Below are 18,418 nucleotides of genomic sequence, written 5' to 3' on the forward strand. Positions count from 1 at the left end.
TCACAGTACAAATTATGGTGTAGTATGGTTGTTGCAATTAATCCCAATGCTAACTTGAACATTAAATATTTTCATGTAAAACATTACAAGCAGGTGCATCCATCTATTTTCCTTACCGCTTTTCTTCATTAGGGTTACAGGTGAGCTGGAGCCTATCCCAGTTAGTATATGCACCCGGGCTTTGCTGCGAGTCAATCACGGCACATTCATATAAACAAGCATTCACAAATAGACAATTTAGAGCAGGGGTCTCAAACTCAATTTACCTGGGGGCCACTGAACGCAGAGTCTGGGTGAGGCTGGGCTGCAAGAAAATATTTCTTAAAACATTTTTTTGCATACTCCTCAGCATGTCTAGTTGTATAATGACGTTTCAATTTGTATCCCTTGTGCACCGCAACTTTCTCTGTGCAAATAAGACACGTCGGGGTTCCCCTGTGCTCAACAAAGAAACATTACATCCCCCACTTTGCCTGGAATTGTCTAAACTTTCTCTTCACTGCAGGCTTTGAAAAAGACATGCTTGTAGTTGTGGAATATATTTGTATTTAGCCGACGCACGGAGAATAATGTTATTTTTCGCAATGTGTGTTGCTCCGCTTTTCCTCCCTACAGCAACACGGCGGTTGGCGGATAATAGCCGGGAAAGTACCGGGATGGCAAGTGCAAAAAAAGTGACGGCTCCCGGAGTATTATCCGGCATCATATACAAATATATGTAGTGTTCATTGTGTGAAGCATGAATTGATTAACGTGGACCCCGTTAATGTATTTGTAGGCCTTCTCAATTGCTTTGTGAATAAGTTGAAAAACTTATTCGGGTGTTACCATTTAGTGGTCAATTGTACGGAATATGTACTGAACTGTGCAATCTACTAATAAAAGTATCAATCAATCAATCAAATAGGCAATGCAAATTAAACAATAAAAAAAAACAAATAACGGTTTGAATTGGTCCAGGTTATTGGGGACTGTTAATACTGACGGACAGGTGTCTCGGTGTGACTGCAGCCAGGCACGTAAGAAAACCCACGTCTCCCTGGCAACGTCTCTGTCGCTTTCACTCATTTGCCGCTTTTCCACTAACGCAGAGGTAGGCAAACCAGAACGTTGAAAGAGCCATTTTGAACCCACATAACAAAAATTGTCTCTGTCTGGAGCACACAACGCTGTCAAGCGCCATTCCTATAAAACTCGTGGGCCACATTAACATTAAACTTTCATGTTAAGGTGGGGGCCGCAAAATAACGTTTCCGCGTGTCTGAGACCTCTGATTTAGAGTCTCTAATTGAATTGATTTTGAGGTACAGGAGGAGGAAACTCATGGAGAACCTGCAAACTCTTGATCATTTATATGCACTGTGCATATGTATATTTTTTCCCTCCTGTGTTATAGGTAAGAAGCGAGCGTGGATCCCTGATGAGAAAGAGGCGTACATTGAAATCGAGATCAAGGAGATAACTGGGGACAAAATCGTCGCCCAGACCAAAGATGGGAAGGTATAATGCACTAAACAATCGTTCCTGGAGAGCTTCATCCCATCCCATAATGTCCTCCTCGTGTTTGCACAGACTCGAACCGTGAAGGAAGGAGACATTCAGCAGATGAACCCACCCAAGTATGATATGTTAGAAGACATGGCAATGTTGACGCATCTCAACGAGGCCTCTGTCCTCTTCAACCTGCGCAGACGCTATGCTGCCTGGATGATCTATGTGAGTTTAGGCTGACCTCAACTGTGGCGTTTTTATTGACCTTTTGGAGATTTGGTTAGAGTTCATTAACTGTTATCTGACCTGGGGTGTACCTCAGACATACTCGGGTCTCTTCTGTGTCACTGTGAACCCGTACAAATGGCTGCCAGTCTACACGGCGCCCGTGGTTGCCGCCTACAAAGGCAAACGCCGCTCTGAGGCGCCGCCACACATCTATTCCATCGCAGATAATGCCTACAATGACATGCTGCGTAGTGAGTGCTCAAACACACATACAACGTAGTTTAAAACCAACGTGCATATTAATGAGACAAACTCGTCTCTTTTTCAGATCGGGAGAACCAGTCCATGCTAATCACGTACGTATCTATCTCTAGTTCTATGAACATGCATGTCACACAATTTGGGAAACAAAGTGACATTTTTGATGATTCAAACAATAACTGGCAATTCATAAGGGTATTTTTCCTTTTTGACTTTTGCAAAAAGTACTTTTTTGCTTTTCTTTTGCTCTAGTACTCTGCCCTCTTTTCACCTGTAATTTTTCACACTCCTAGCGGAGAATCCGGTGCTGGCAAAACTGTCAACACGAAACGTGTCATTCAGTATTTTGCCATTGTGGCAGCTCTTGGGGAAGCATCTGCTAAGAAAGCAGTAAGGCCAACCTGGCAACATACATTTTTGTTTTTCTCCTCCCTTTTTCAGTCCTTTTTATTTGGATTTTTTTGGCTGTATTTTTTTTTTTCTTTTTTTTTTTTTACACCAGGAATCTTTTATTGTATTCCCATACATACCTTATTCTTAAATTCATTTCTTCACCCTCATATGCTGTGCAGCCCCCTTTGACATGCTTTTTTATTGAATTTTTCCATTTTTTTCCTCCCCTTTTTTTTTTGTTTTGCTCCAGAAATTTTCTAATATTTTTCTTATCATTAAAAAAAAATAGTTTAACCATTTTTCACCCACACTTCATCATGTAAAACAAGGATCCCATTGTTTTTTGGGTTTTTTAACAAACGCTTTAACAACCAGTTCCTAATGTTTCGGTCGCTCATGCTGTTTGTTTCCTGTGGTGAAAGCATCTTTAATATGATGTCACTCTCTCACTCTCTTAAATTTTTCTCCTTGCAACAGGGTCCCGCCACCAAGACAGGGGTGAGTGACAGCGGCCCGATGTATTTTTAAAAGCGCTAAGCAGTATGTTGTGCATTAGACTGCCTTTACATTTTTGTTTTCTTTCAGGGAACCTTGGAAGATCAAATCATTGAGGCCAACCCTGCTATGGAAGCTTTTGGTAATGCCAAAACATTGAGGAATGACAACTCATCCCGTTTTGTGAGTACTTTATAAATACCTTACTTCTACTCAAGGGAAATTATTGTATAATTGATATCTTCCCAACTTTTGTTTCAATATTTTGCATTCCTCTAAAAACTGCTCTTTTTCCTGTAGGGAAAGTTTATCAGGATACACTTTGGTCCCTCGGGCAAACTGGCTTCTGCTGACATTGATATATGTGAGTTATTTTTTATTTTTTTATTTTTAATACTTGCTCTTTTATTCTTCCCTTTTCTAGTGAATATGTACTTGTACTTATAGTATCCCTCCATCTATTTTTTAATGAATTGTATAAGATGTCCCCATATAATTTTTACATGAACAAAAACTCTAAAAGTGCGCTCTACAATATGATTCAGAAGCTATAAAGCATAATAAACTAAAAAACCTTCCGTGCTTTAACCACAACTTTCAACATTTGCATTTGACAATTAGAAAAACACTGAAATATTATAGACTTCTGTTATACCCTATGTACTAGGGGTACTGAAAACATCGATTCACATCTGAATCATTATTTTTATTAATTTCAATTTTAGAATTTCAAATTTTCAAAAATGTATTTAGATTTTTTTTTTTTTTGGGGTGGGAATTATAATCTTTTTCAACAACATGTTTTTGATTAAAAACAAACAACTGTTGTTGATATTATTAATATTATTGGTACTGTTGCTTTTATAGATTGTTGGTTTTCCTTTTCTTAGTATTGTATTTATTAAGTATTGTATTTGTAGGTCTTCTCAATTGCTTTCCAAATTTTTATGATTTCCTAAGAATTGTAAAGCTGGGAATTGGTTGCTCTATTTTCTTTTAGTCGACTGATTAACATTCTGGGATTTTTGTTAAAAAAAATGTAAAACTGCATTTTTAAAGAATTGCTTTTTAGGCCAACACTGTGTATATATGTCGTACGTCTGCAGCCAAAAGGATTTTTTGTAAAATGGAACCTGTTTTTAAAAAGCCTTTATTATAATTTATATATCAAATACATTTACAAAATCGTGTTGAATCAAAAATCTAATCGTCACCCCAAGAATCGGAATCAAATCGAGTCGTGACATGCTCAAAGATTTTTACCGCTCCTTTCTACCAATAGTAAATAATTCTTTATCAAATCTTGAATCCTGACAGTAAATTATGTTGCTAAATAATAGACAGACAACCCCAGCAAATTGACGAATAACTTTACATGTCCTTGAATGTTTTTTTGTCTTTCACTACCAAAGAGGCTGCAAGACGATTCACTCTTTACATCAGCCGTTTGTTCTATAGGGGAATAAAATTCACAGAGGTAACCCTCTTCGCAGTCATCCACTCTCTTTGTTTCTGTGGCTAGAGTTGGGGCCGCTAGCATACACACACTCAAACAGAAGTTTCGCCTTATATTGTAAAGTTGAATCAAAACCCGCCCTTAGCTTTTTGAGTTATGTTGCTAACGAACTGAAAGACAGACAATTGCATGTACTTTCTGGCAGAGGTAAAATAGGGAACATTTTAATTGAAAATAAGGAATAATCCACAGATTCAACTTCACATTGCTAATGTTGATACATTTACTGTATGTGCTGCATAATTGCCCTTGCAGATATTGTACTGTAGCAGTGATACTGTCACTATATGTCACTCGCACTACAGGAGAAGACCGAGTTAAAATATGGGAAAGTTACGATATTTAATCGGAGAAAAGGGCAAAATATTTTAGTTTTATGGGAGGGTTGACAAATATGGTTTTAAGACACCGAGACAGCATCCAACAATTAAATTAATTTGGATGGCGGTAGCTTTAGGTGTAACACACCTTACTTGTCAGACAGAGACAACTGCTTTTCACACAAATAGCCCCTTTAAACCCTTTATGATCTATATATTTTTGGTAAATGTCGATAAGTTAGATAAGGAGTGTCAAAAGTGTGCAACGTGGGCCATTTTTGGCACATAGTCGCACCTCCCGCCATCTTATCAGTTTTTTCCCCCTCGGCCATCAGACACATGAACAAAAACAAGATCTGATTGCTCAGTTACAGCTCATGTTATTCTATTTTGTGTTATATGTGTTTTATGTTGCATGATTGCGCCAAGTAAAATTCCTTGTTTGTGAACCCGTTCTCAAACAATGGCAATAAATCCCTTTTGATTCTGATAGCTTAGTTTTTATTGGTCCTTGGCATATTATAAAAATAGGATTAACTAATTATTCATGAGATACATTATTAGATGCTTTGTCGCGTATAACACAAAGATAACATGTGGAGGTTTTGTTGTTATAGCATAGGATATATTGACCTATATTAGATTGGTTTGTAGCATCTTTAATGTTTAAAATATATCAAAGTGGGCCCTGAATCTTTCGTTGAAAAATGTTTGGACACTCCTAAGTTGTGTTGATAGTATTTATGATCATAATAGTTCAAAAGAGACCCCTTCAACCTTGTGGTCGCCAAGCAAAGTCCATGACATTTACATTGTAACTCAACGCCATGGATCTGTTTTATTGTCTCATAGTGCTACTCTCTGCTCCTCAGATCTTCTGGAAAAATCCAGAGTTATTTTCCAGCAGCCATGCGAGAGGAGCTACCATATCTACTACCAGATCATGTCTCAGAAGAAACCAGAACTTTTAGGTGGGTCTTTCATTGTTTGCTTTCATAACTCTGGAGTACTTGACTAGAAATATGATATTTTTTGTTGTAGATATGCTGCTGGTGTCTTCCAACCCCTACGACTATCACTTCTGCTCCCAGGGGGTGACCACTGTGGAGAACTTGAATGATGGAGATGAGCTGATGGCCACCGATGTAAGAGATTAACTGTTCTCATATTCTATGTTGGGCTACATCAGAAAACAATATGTGGGCCTCTACGCAGCGCGCCATGGACATCCTGGGTTTCAGTCTCGACGAAAAGTATGGCTGCTATAAAATAGTTGGGGCCATAATGCACTTCGGCAACATGAAGTTCAAGCAAAAGCAGCGCGAGGAGCAGGCGGATGCCGACGGCACTGAAAGTAAACCTCCCACTGTGGGCACAAAAATTAAACAAAGGGTGTGATTTATTTTTGCTTTTGTTGGGAAAAAGGTACGGACAAGGCCTCGTACCTTATGGGAGTCAGTTCAGCTGACCTCATCAAAGGCCTCCTCCACCCAAGGGTGAAAGTGGGCAATGAGTATGTGGTGAAGGGACAGAATGTTGAACAGGTGAGGACACACACACACACACACACTTTTACACACACACACAGTAGAGTACAACAGACAGCAGCACGAGTGTGGAGATGAATGATCATAATCCTCACTCCATCAATACAGCCACTGGTCTCTTAGCAACTGATGCTAAATGTGTGAATGACAGCTGCACTTCTTTGAAATGTGTGTGTGTGTGTGTTGTAGGTTAACTACGCTGTGGGCGCTCTGGCCAAAGCCACATATGACCGCATGTTCAAATGGTTGGTGGGAAGGATCAACAAGACCTTGTACACCACGCTGCCTCGCCAGTTCTTCATAGGAGTTCTGGACATCGCTGGCTTTGAAATCTTTGAAGTAAGTAGAGTCTAGTCTAAACGAATGTGCACTTACATACAGTATGTTGATTATAGCTGGAAATCATCAGGGGCCTCATGTATTAAGAGTTGCTAGGATTTCCTACTAAAAACTGGCGCACGTTAAAATCCAGCTTATGCAAGTAAAAAATTGGGCTGTATCAAAGTGTGTACACGCACTAATACATGCACATTTCTTTGTTGCATCACAATTCATTTATCGCAGGTGTTTGTGTGCCCAGGCCCAGGTCCCCTTATAAATATTTAAATCATTTTGAAATTGTGCCTGAGATCTGCACATTGGCTAATCAGATTTCAGTAGGTTGTTGCATCTTTCTTGTGTTTCGAGCAAACAAAAGAGGGATGAGATTGTGAGCCTGTCGTTGTTGTGGGCTCAGAGTATCGCACAAAAGAACAAATTAGAATAAGTGAGACCACACTTTAGGAAGGAGGTGGAGAATATGATGGATGTGACTAAAGAAGGCGAGGGGACTTGAGTGGTCCCGCACCCTGTTTGAAAAGACTTGTAAAACTTTAGAAGAGATGGGTGACTCTGATTACCTCCAATATAAATGTAATTTGTGTAACTAACAACAAAATGTGTTCATACCGTAACCTGCTCACAGCCAGATTTGTTTCATGTAAAAATTATTTAATATTTGGTTTGCAATCTTTAAAATTTAAATATACGAGGCTCCGCATATTTCTATGCTCATTTCCCTCTTGATACATCTCATCTTTGCCATGAAAAAGGGCGTACCCCAGGTTTTTATGCATATGCAAGGTTAATACATGAGGTCCCTGGTTCTTTGCGTTTACCTCATTTTCTTGCTTCATTGCAGCTCAACAGCTTAGAGCAGCTGTGCATCAACTTCACCAATGAGAAACTGCAACAGTTCTTCAATCATCACATGTTCATCCTGGAGCAGGAGGAGTACAAAAGGGAGGGCATTGAATGGACCTTCATTGACTTTGGCTTGGACCTCCAAGCATGTATTGATCTCATTGAGAAGGTACATAAGTCCTATAAGGATTGTGACGCACCTCTTTTCAAATATGATATCTTAACCCTGATGTTGTCTCGGCAGCCTCTTGGCATCATGTCAATCCTGGAAGAGGAGTGCATGTTCCCGAAAGCCACAGACAGCAGCTTTAAAGCCAAGATGTACGACAATCACATTGGCAAATCCCCCAATTTCCAAAAGCCACGGCCGGACAAGAAGCGCAAGTACGAGGCTCACTTCGAGCTTGTGCACTATGCAGGAGTGGTAAGAGCCTTCTCGTTTATTATATATATTGTAGGGCTGTCAGATATAATGCATTAAGTTATGTGATTAATCACAATTAATTTTTACAATAATCATATATTCCATCCATTTGTTGACACTTAATCACACAGCTCAACGAGACTTGTTTACTTGCATTTCAGTTTATTTACGTGATTGGCGGCGTGTGTTGCGATAGGGTCAGTGATCAGGTCAATGTATGTAAAGAAAGTAATTTTCTACAAATGATCCTAATTATTTAAAATTCCAAAAGTTTGATTAATCTGATTTTTTTAAATATCTATTTGACAGTAATAATTAATTTAATAAATCATTTGGTTTTCAAAATTAATGATTAATGAATTTGTTATCATTATTAACGTAATAATTTATTCTCTAGCAAACATTTCGAGCAGTTTTCCCGAATAGTGTTACTCTTGTCCATGGTGCATATATAAAGGAAAAACCTTTTGATGTGAATTCAAAAATAAATGATATTTAATTGTGATTAATCGAAATTAATGCACACCAACTCTGTGAATTATCTGATGAACGTTTTTAACATCTGATTTGTTTGGTAGGTGCCATACAACATCATTGGTTGGCTAGACAAAAACAAAGATCCACTTAATGAGACGGTGGTGTCGGTTTTCCAGAAGTCATCTAACAAGCTGTTAGCTTCTCTCTATGAGAATTACATCGGTTCAGATTCAGCAGGTAGACTTTGTGTGACTGAGTTATACAAAGGAGTGTCTTTGGTGATTCGATATAAGTGATCAATGTGGCAACTTTTGGTCATCAGCTGATCCTAAGCCAGGGACCAAGGAGAAGCGGAGAAAGGCGGCCTCTTTCCAGACTGTGTCCCAGCTTCACAAGGTGTGCTAACCGTTCTAAGTGTGATACTTTGGTCGGAAAGGATGGTGGGCATCACAGGAGCTTCGGGATGGAGGCAGTTAAGACTTGCAGTGATGTTTAGGGCAATGATCACATGAACATCACTTTAAGTCTGTGCTGGCTCCTCTCACAAAGCATCAATCCAGGAAGTTATGCATTGATTTTTGGGAAAATTATTAAGTTATTATTTTTCATCTAATTTGGAATGTTTATTTTTATTTCATTTTTTTTTAGGAAAATCTAAACAAGCTGATGACTAACCTGCGCAGCACCCAGCCCCATTTTGTGCGCTGCATCATCCCCAATGAGACCAAGACTCCAGGTGTGATACTCGGCTCACTAAATGAGTTAAACAATTTTTTTAACGCTTTGTAATCTGTACAGGGATCATGGACGCTTTTCTAGTGCTGCACCAGCTCCGCTGCAACGGGGTGTTGGAGGGCATCAGAATCTGCAGAAAGGGCTTTCCCAATCGCATCTTCTACGCTGAGTTTAAGCAGCGGTAAGGACAACAAACACAGGGGCAAATAAATAACCGTTCTTTAAAAAATAACAATATAAAATTTGGATGTACAAAAAAAAATGTTTTGTATTTATTTGTTTGTTTATTATTGTTATGTTACCATTTGACATTTCTTCAAAAGGTTTAAAATATGTTTTAACTGAGGGCAGCATAATGAAAGGGATCCAGAGCCCACTTTGGTATTTTACGTTATGTATACCAAACCCACGAAGATACAGTATGCTAAAAAGTTGTATTTATTTGAAGGAAAAAAAATGCATCAGTTTCGTGCAGTGGGTGACAAGGTGAATTATTATAAAGGTTTTCCAAATTTTTGCTAGTTTTTCTCTTTTTGCTGTTGTTGGTTTCTTTAATTAAAGAAAAAAAGCCCCAACACAGTTTTGTGCTGTTGATAACAAAGCATGTTGTCATTGTTATGACCATTTTTCTCCATATACTACAACTTTTAAAAATGTTTCTATTTTTGCCACCGTTTTTTTATATTACACCTTTTTTTTTCATAAATTGTGACTTTTTCACTAGCCTAATTCCTCCAATATTGCAATGTGTTTTGGATTTGTATGTTCAAATATATATTTTTTAATAATATGTCAACCTACCGCCTATAAAATAAGAATTCCTCTATATTATGACTTATTATTCTAAGATTACAACTTTTTTCTCCTAATAGTCGCCCTTATTCAGTGACAGTCCAATGACAGTATTCAGTCAGGCACTTTGGTGGTCGGCTACAGTGTTTAGTAGTAGGGTCCATTTAGTTAGATGTTAAGTGGTTTGTCATTGAGCTCATCACTGCTTTGTAGAAAATGCTTTTGTGAAAAAGTTAATCATGACCAAGTTGCTTATTTGTCCTAATATTTTACTTTAATTGTCATAAATGATTGCCTTTTTTCCATTTTACTGTTATTTTCTATTTTATCTTACTTGTATTTCGGAACGTGTGTCAAGAAAATAAAACGGCCATGTATACCTCTGCTGTATATCTTATATTCCCTAATGTCTAAAATGTCAGCTAGCTAGCTATTAGGGGTATTTTTTCCCATCAGTGTTCACCCCGATCGATGAGTACGATGCCCATTTAGGGTCAAAAGGCATTTCAGCTTGTTGATCATTGTAAAAATAAATTTGTTGTAAGTTAATTAATTGTAATAGTATATAAATGAATGCACTTTTATGCTTTTTTTGTTAGAATTTTCATTGTAAAGGAGTATAAGTAATAACATTGCCCTTCATTACACTTTCTGGATATCATTATGAATAAAATGGCCTAAATTCTTCCATTACATTCCTGCAGCTATCGTATTCTGAACCCACAAGCCATCCCAGATGATAAGTTTATGGATAGCAGGAAAGGAGCAGAGAAGCTCCTTGGCTCCTTGTCTATTGACCATAACCAGTATAGATTTGGACACACAAAGGTAGAAGGCGTAATGTCCAATAAGCTATTACCTTTGTTCTAATTATTAACACGATAAAAAAATAAAGGTGTTATTTCCTCCATTATAGGTGTTCTTCAAGGCTGGTCTACTGGGTCAGCTGGAGGAAATGAGGGACGAACGTCTTGCCAAAGTGTTGACGATGCTGCAGGCCGTTGCTCGAGGCAAAATCATGAGGATGCTGCTGAGGAAGATGATGGAAAAGAAGTAAAAATATTGTGCATATCTTGAGGGAGAGAGAAAAATACCTACCAGCTGTTTCACCAAACGGGCTAAAAAGCAACTGGCTCATTTTGTGATATCTGATACCTCAGTGTTCACTCCCCTGCTGTATTACGTTCGGCATGCAAGGGCAGTGTTGTCGGCGTGTGTGAGGCGTGTGCTTGCCCTTTTACGGTGACCAGGCATGTCTTCTGTTAATAAGGGTCCCAGTCTGTCGCTCACAGGCACACATTCTGGTACACCATTCTCTCGGTAAAGCTAACAATGCTGACGCTGTCCTCAGAGCCACATGGCGACATGTGTCAAGCGGCAGCTGCTCAGACCCTCCCTAAAAATACAACCCTCTTCTTGGGTGCCCGATGGCCCCGAGCCCCTTTTGTCCAAAGCGCCTGTGCTTTCAAGTGAGTGCATGGAGGGGATGCATGGCGGGTGACAGAGGATTAAAGCCTGCCGTCCAACAGAAGGTTTGGGTTGCTAAAAAAATACAGACGCTCACCTTTGAGGGGCACAGTGTGGAGTCATGTCAATAACCAAACCACCCTCCTTTGCGTGTGCACACCCACTGAAATTCACCCTCTAAACCCTGACGGAAAAGTCCTTGAGCGCTGGGTTGTGGCTCCATATTTAGGGCTGTGAGAAGCCATCCTGCTGAGACTAAATCAATCCGCTAACCCAGTTGGGGCCGTCGTGAAACATCAAAAGCGGCGTCGGGTGTATCATTTCACATCGTCGTAGCATCCTTCCACGTAAGATTACAGTGACTACATCAAAGGCAAGTCACTAAATAAAGAAATACACAACTCTAGAATTACACTTTTGACAAGCTCATTCAAATGTGATGTGTGGAGGCCATGCATAACAACTGGCCTTTCTGCTATTTGAAAGTTAAGTACGCTAAAAAGGAAATGTTACATACATATTTAGATAATGTTTTAAAATGTGGCATGGTACCAGTGCATGTAAACATTTTGAGTAATATTATATTGATAATCCCGTAGATTATTATTATTAGATTATTTTAAATAATATTACATTTATAGTATTAGAGGTTTTAAAGTAAAATCTGTAATATGATTGGTAATCCCAGTGGATGTAAAAAAATAGGTAATAATAAATTGACGTACCAGTGGATGTTAAAAATGTAATAAACATATCACAAATAAGGCTGTCAAATGAGTAAATGTTTTTATCAGAGACAGTTTACATATCAATTCATCATGATTAATCATCTTTTTAGCAATGTCTGAAAAATTTACATTTTCACTATACGTTTATTAGTTGTTCCAAATGAAATTCTAATCACACTAAAACATTAATTTATCTCCTCTTATACCTTGGATTTGGCTTAAGGCTTGCAATACAGATATTTAGAAAATAATTTACATTTTCAAACACCATACAGAAAAAATGCTAAAACTACAAGAAATACCACACTTGTATCCTACACATTTGAGCCCATCGATCCATTTATTTTCTACCGCATGTCCCGTTCTATGATTAGATATTAGAAGTGTTCATGTTTAAATAAATTAGTTAGCACTATTAAGTGTTGTTGTTTTTTTGACAGCCATAATCATAGTTCGGTTTTGTGTTTATTTTCACGAAGCTAAAGGAAAAAAATGCACAACTACTTAGTATTCATGATTTCAAGAATAAAACGAAAAAATGCAACCTGCTTGCAAATCATTGTTCAATGAATACCAATGTCAAATAAGAAAATACATTTAGATACTGCATATGTTCCTGTAGGTATGGTTCGAACATTTACATGATTATACAATTAATATATTGATCATGTGCGTATTCATTGTAGGGAGGCTTTGATGATCATCCAGTGGAATATCCGGGCCTTCAACACAGTCAAACACTGGCCCTGGATGAAGCTCTTCTTCAAGATCAAGCCTCTTTTGAGAAGTGCGGCCACAGAGAAGGAGCTGGCCGCTATGAAAGAGGAGCTGGCCAAACTGAAGGAGGCCTTGGAGAAATCTGAGGTAAAGCGTAAAGAGCTGGAGGAGCGGCAGGTCAGCCTGACCCAAGAGAAGAACGACCTTTCGCTCCAGCTGCAGGCAGTAAGTATTGATTCCCAACTCATCCGCACATTCTCCATTTAGAGCAGGAGTGGAGAAATATTTTTCTCTTGTCATTATCATTGTAGGAGCAAGATAATCTTGCCGACGCCGAAGACCGCTGCGACCTGCTCATCAAAACTAAGTTCCAGCTGGAGGCCAAAGTGAAAGAACTCCTCGAGAGGCTGGAGGATGAGGAGGAGACAAGCGCTAATGTGTTGGCCAAGAAGCGGAAGCTGGAGGACGAGTGTTCCGAGCTGAAGAGAGACATTGACGACCTGGAGGTCACCTTGGCCAAAGTGGAGAAGGAGAAACACGCCACTGAGAATAAGGTCAAACACCTCACATTAGAATGCTGATGCATAACAAACAAAACTCTTTTGGTATTGAAATGATACCAAGTAAATATAGGACCAGTATTGCAGATACTGAAAAATGTGTATTTTATATATTTTGTAAGATCATTGAATGATTGATTGTTTATGATTGTAATCCGAATAAAACGAAAGCTACATTAGGGGGAAAATATCAACAAACTTATTTGTGAACAATTTAACAATAATTAAGTACAATATAAGAAGCCTATAAATACTACAATTATTATGCATTTTCTTCCCTATTCATTCATACATACAATACAGGAAATGTTTTTTGATAATATGAACATGATGTTACAGGTGTTAAGTGCTTACATATTCCCTTCTTTTTCAAAGGGAAACTGCAGTTTTTTGGGGAAATTTTCCTATCAGTCAAAACCATTCTGAAAGACAAGACGACAGATTTATTTTTTTAATGCATTCCAACTAGTAAATAAACGTAAATAAAAGACCGCTTACAACAAAGCCAATGAGAGGTCCCGTATCCCGCCCATAAAACCCAATAAATAATCATCCAAAAGCCGCCAACAACACTCCATTTACATTTTGTGACTTGAATATTAACCAAGTATTAGTGGTATTGTTATTTTAAACACTAACGCAGACAAACTATTTATAGTGGCACACTTGCTTGTGTGGCTATGTTTACTTCTACTGGTAAGCTACTTCCTTGCCTCGATGCTTGTGGAAGTTTGTTGCAGATCATAAATCATGCCTCTTACCTCGATAGTAGAAAGATGAGGACAAAATCTGACAAGTTAGTACACTTTTACAGCTAATTCCGACTCAGAATTGGCAAGAGACACAAAAAGACACTTGGTTCCACGCCCCTTTTTTCTTTGCGAGGATTATGAGACATTCTTTATCTAAACAGGAATATTGTATGTGAACATCCCAGCAGTAATGACAGCAGACCTTGTACATTAAATTGTTTTTTTATGTATGTTAGCTCTCATGAAGTCTGCAGGGAGTTGTAAACAATGATGTTGTTGAAAAAAAATGCAAATGTCGTGATGTTCTTTTGAAATTAATGTAGGCTCAAAATGAGCAAAATATGTAAAACATTAGATGTTGTTATAAATGTGTCCGTTACTATATTGCATATATTCTTACTGTATTTAAAAAACCTTAATGGAGGTGTTTTGATGTTTTATTTAGGGGCTTTACAGACAGAATAGAGCGACTCCCGTATCGCTTGTATTTACAATTTAGAATGCATATAAAAAGATAGGCAAAATTCCAAAAAAAGAGAAGTTCCCCTCTAAATGTCTTCTGCTTTGGCAAAATGAAACACCATTGATAGAAATTAATGAGATTTACTGTAATTGTGATTCATCAACATTTTTCCTCAGCAACCCTGTGATTAAGCTTAAAAAAAACTGACACCGCCAATATAAAAATAACTGTAACAATATAGACAACAAAAAACATAGATATTTTTGAAAATAAACAAAAAACAGAACTGAAAAATATCAATCTCATCACGCTAGGATCAATTGGATGCTGATACTGCCCTTGGTATTGATGTTTGGATTGATCTGCCCACTTCATACTATACAGCTTTAGCCTGGTTAGCATTATATCTGAAAATAGAGACTTTTTCATCATTTATATTTCTACTCAACAGTGGAGAGCTCAAAGTCAAAGCACTGAACTTCTAAGTCCAAGCACCCTCCTAGTAGGACCTGTAGCCATCCACAGAAATGCCTAACTAAATGCAGTAAATGCGCTGTCATCGAAAATAGGGAAACATTTGATACATTTACTTGCAATGATGGTTTGATACCAAGTTTTTGTGTTTAACACATTGGTTATCTCACAGGTGAAGAACCTGATTGAGGAAATGGCCGCTCTGGATGAAAACATAATGAAGCTAACTAAGGAGAAGAAGGCCCTCCAAGAAGCCCACCAGCAGACTCTAGATGATCTTCAGGCAGAGGAAGACAAAGTCAACACTCTGACTAAAGCCAAGGCCAAGCTGGAGCAGCAAGTTGATGATGTAAGTTTATCATACAAACATTTACTCTCATTTCCAACATAATCTCACATGTGAAGTATACTAGCCTACTCCGCAGTAGTCTTGTTGTTTTAACAACCCTTCACAATGAATATACAAAAAAGAAAATAGGTTTAGTTTAGATAGTATTTTATAATCAACCTTTTGCCATTTTTTCGATTTTATGAGATACTTAATTGTTTTTTTTTTACAAGCCGTAAACTATAACCGGGGATCCCCCTTCTTGTAACTGATTGTGGTGCAGGGCATAGGAAGATGTATTCAAAGCATTATGGACAATAAAATGGACTGGTTTGGTCATTCTGAGTGTACTTTTTATGTATCATTTTTAAGATTACTCCCTAATTGCTTTAACCTCGCCCCCTAATTAGAAAGTTCCTTCTTCTACATGTACATTAATGATAAAGAATACACACATTCATTCATATTTTTGTATGCACACCTAATATTTGGGTGTTAGCAAGAGACAATATGGACATTTTAGTTTTAATAAAACTTGGTCTTGGTATTCCCCTGTGAAGCGGCATAACATTTAATATATCGATGTATTTATTTTCAAAAATAATTAAAAATAAATTAAATTTTTTTATAAAAAAAAGGTTAATTGTAATTATTTTGATTAACGTAATTATGTATTTAAAAAACAGTTTTCATGTTTTTTAAGTTCTTTCTTATTTTTTATAATAAAATATAATAGTTAATGCTAACTGAGAGTTTAAACTCTACTTCCATACGGTTCTTTAGTAAATGCATGTTTTGTGAGGATACTGCTGCTAGAAAACTTGCCTTCCTCTTTTCAATCAGCTGGAGGGCTCCCTAGAACAAGAGAAGAAGCTGCGTATGGACTTAGAACGAGCCAAACGTAAGCTGGAGGGAGATCTAAAACTCTCTTTGGAATCTGTCATGGATCTGGAGAACGACAAACAGCAGGCTGAAGAGCGGCTCAAAAAGTATGGCCGATTTCTTTCTAGCCTGTGAAGTGTGAAAGACGTGTGTGTTAATAAAATGATGTGTCATTTACCAGAAAAGACTTTGAACTAAGTGAAATGAGCTCAAAAAGAGAAGACGAGCAGGCGTTGGTCAACCAGCTCCAGAAGAAGATCAAAGAGTTACTGGTGGGTATTGTCTTTACATCTGCAAATGCAGTTCCATTTTGTTGTGTAAATCATGTATTTCCTTCAGGCTCGCATAGAGGAGCTGGAGGAAGAGCTGGAGGCCGACAGAGCTTGTAGAGCTAAAGCGGAAAAGCAGCGTGGCGATGTGGCCAGAGAGCTCGAGGATCTGAGCGAGCGCCTGGAAGAGGCCGGCGGGGCGACATCGGTCCAGATAGATATCAATAAGAAGAGAGAGGCTGATTTTCTGAAGCTGAGGCGGGATCTCGAGGAAGCCATGCTGCACCACGAGACCACCACCGCCGCCTTGAGGAAGAAGCACGCCGACAGCGCTGCTGAGCTGAGTGAGCAGCTTGATAGCCTGCAGCGAGTCAAGCAGAAGCTGGAGAAAGAGAGGAGCGAGGCCAAGATGGAGGCAGATGACCTGGCCTCCACTGTGGAACAACTCTCCAAGGGCAAGGTAGATTCAAACTTAGACTTAGACTTTGGCCCTGTCTACATTAAGCCGGATAACTCTTTAGACAAATAATTGTTTTGCCTAAGCCCCGTATCAGCCACACTAAACCATCGTTAAGGTTTCCCTCTTGAAAAATTTTTTACACATGTAAGTGTGTCGTGTATTTCTTGAATGTCTTAGCTTTGTGTGGACTCGTCGATCGTTTACAAACTGAGTTTGGAGAGGAAGTGACGCCAGAAAGATCGCACCCCACACAGGAAGTGACGTCAAAGAATGCGCCACAGCCAGCTTCATAACAACTGGTTTTGTAACTCGAAGCTAACCACTGAAAATATGGAGGCGAGCCATCCAGACATGCCCGAGTTTCTCATTCCGTCTGTACAGACCCTTTTGGAAATCACACATGAATACCATAAGAGAAAGCGATTGCAGCTATTTCGGATACAACACATCTTTGACGGCAAGAAAACTTTTTAATGTCAAGGTCAGCTCTGATGCTACTTACCGAAAAATTTCGTCCATTTGACGAAGGAGAGACAACGAGAATGCAGGGTCCAACGGATGTGCTTTGTATTAACTGGCCGACAAGGGAAGACTACGGAAAACAGCGAATGCTTTTGGACTGGCAAAAGCAGACTGTATCAGTTATTGTCCGCCATGTATGTCGCGGACTCAACGTCTAGGTCCAGAGTATATAAAGTCACCAAAATGGAATGAACAATGAAGGTCAAGACAAAAGAGTGAGGAGTGTCCTGGCCAGATATCTAGATCCCTATTTTGATTTATGTAAAATTTTCTTTATCACATTGTTTACTTTCACTTATCTATTAACGATTTGATTAATTTATAATTGCTCAGGTGTGATTCACTAAAATAGGGCCCCACAGCACACTAGATTCCAGTTAATTGAAATACCACAACACTGGATATTAGGGGTGTGGGAAAAAATCCATTCGAATACGAATCGCGATTCTCACGTTGTGCGATTCAGAATCGATTCTCATTTTTTAAAAATCGATTTTATTTTTTTTTTCTATCAATCCAACAAACCAATACACAGCAATACCATAAAAATGCAATCCAATTCCAAAACCAAACCTGACCCAGCAACACTCAGAACTGCAATAAACAGAGCAATTGAGGAGACACAAACACGACACAGAACAAACCAAAAATAGTGAAACAAAAATGAATATTATTAACAACTGTATCAATATTAGTTATAATTTCAGCATTGCAGTGATTAAAAATCCCTCATTGAGATCATCATTAGACATTTATAAAATAAAATAAAAAAAGAACAATAGTGTCACAGTGGCTTACACTTGCATCGCATCTCATAAGCTTGACAACACACTGTGTCCAATGTTTTCACAAAGATAAAATAAGTCATATTTTTGGTTTGTTTAATAGTTAAAACAAATTCACATTATTGCAATCAGTTGATAAAACATTGTCAT

General features: G+C 38.3%; 1 protein-coding gene across 4 annotated transcripts in view; it reads left to right on the forward strand.

The window, feature by feature from the left end:
• myh7ba (myosin, heavy chain 7B, cardiac muscle, beta a) overlaps window positions 1-18,418 on the forward strand; it is a 32,835-nt gene that overhangs the window by 1,330 nt on the left and 13,087 nt on the right. For 2 of the 4 annotated variants that reach the window (XM_061874859.1, XM_061874860.1), the window contains exons 3-29: window positions 1,397-1,500; window positions 1,573-1,716; window positions 1,814-1,970; window positions 2,048-2,075; window positions 2,274-2,370; window positions 2,851-2,871; window positions 2,959-3,051; window positions 3,169-3,232; window positions 5,577-5,675; window positions 5,746-5,849; window positions 5,920-6,058; window positions 6,130-6,248; window positions 6,441-6,590; window positions 7,432-7,602; window positions 7,678-7,857; window positions 8,436-8,571; window positions 8,657-8,730; window positions 8,983-9,070; window positions 9,133-9,250; window positions 10,566-10,689; window positions 10,778-10,914; window positions 12,743-12,998; window positions 13,085-13,327; window positions 15,195-15,371; window positions 16,194-16,339; window positions 16,414-16,504; window positions 16,572-16,961. In XM_061874859.1, coding sequence (XP_061730843.1) covers window positions 1,397-1,500; window positions 1,573-1,716; window positions 1,814-1,970; window positions 2,048-2,075; window positions 2,274-2,370; window positions 2,851-2,871; window positions 2,959-3,051; window positions 3,169-3,232; window positions 5,577-5,675; window positions 5,746-5,849; window positions 5,920-6,058; window positions 6,130-6,248; window positions 6,441-6,590; window positions 7,432-7,602; window positions 7,678-7,857; window positions 8,436-8,571; window positions 8,657-8,730; window positions 8,983-9,070; window positions 9,133-9,250; window positions 10,566-10,689; window positions 10,778-10,914; window positions 12,743-12,998; window positions 13,085-13,327; window positions 15,195-15,371; window positions 16,194-16,339; window positions 16,414-16,504; window positions 16,572-16,961 — 3,650 coding nt within the window. Of the gene's footprint in view, window positions 1-1,396; window positions 1,501-1,572; window positions 1,717-1,813; window positions 1,971-2,047; window positions 2,076-2,273; window positions 2,371-2,850; window positions 2,872-2,958; window positions 3,052-3,168; window positions 3,233-5,576; window positions 5,676-5,745; window positions 5,850-5,919; window positions 6,059-6,129; window positions 6,249-6,440; window positions 6,591-7,431; window positions 7,603-7,677; window positions 7,858-8,435; window positions 8,572-8,656; window positions 8,731-8,982; window positions 9,071-9,132; window positions 9,251-10,565; window positions 10,690-10,777; window positions 10,915-12,742; window positions 12,999-13,084; window positions 13,328-15,194; window positions 15,372-16,193; window positions 16,340-16,413; window positions 16,505-16,571; window positions 16,962-18,418 lie in introns of those variants that run through there. The other 2 variants (XM_061874861.1, XM_061874862.1) reach the window with 2 other exon arrangements.

The sequence above is a fragment of the Nerophis ophidion genome, linkage group LG16, assembly GCF_033978795.1.
Source record: "Nerophis ophidion isolate RoL-2023_Sa linkage group LG16, RoL_Noph_v1.0, whole genome shotgun sequence".
NCBI lineage: Eukaryota > Metazoa > Chordata > Actinopteri > Syngnathiformes > Syngnathidae > Nerophis > Nerophis ophidion.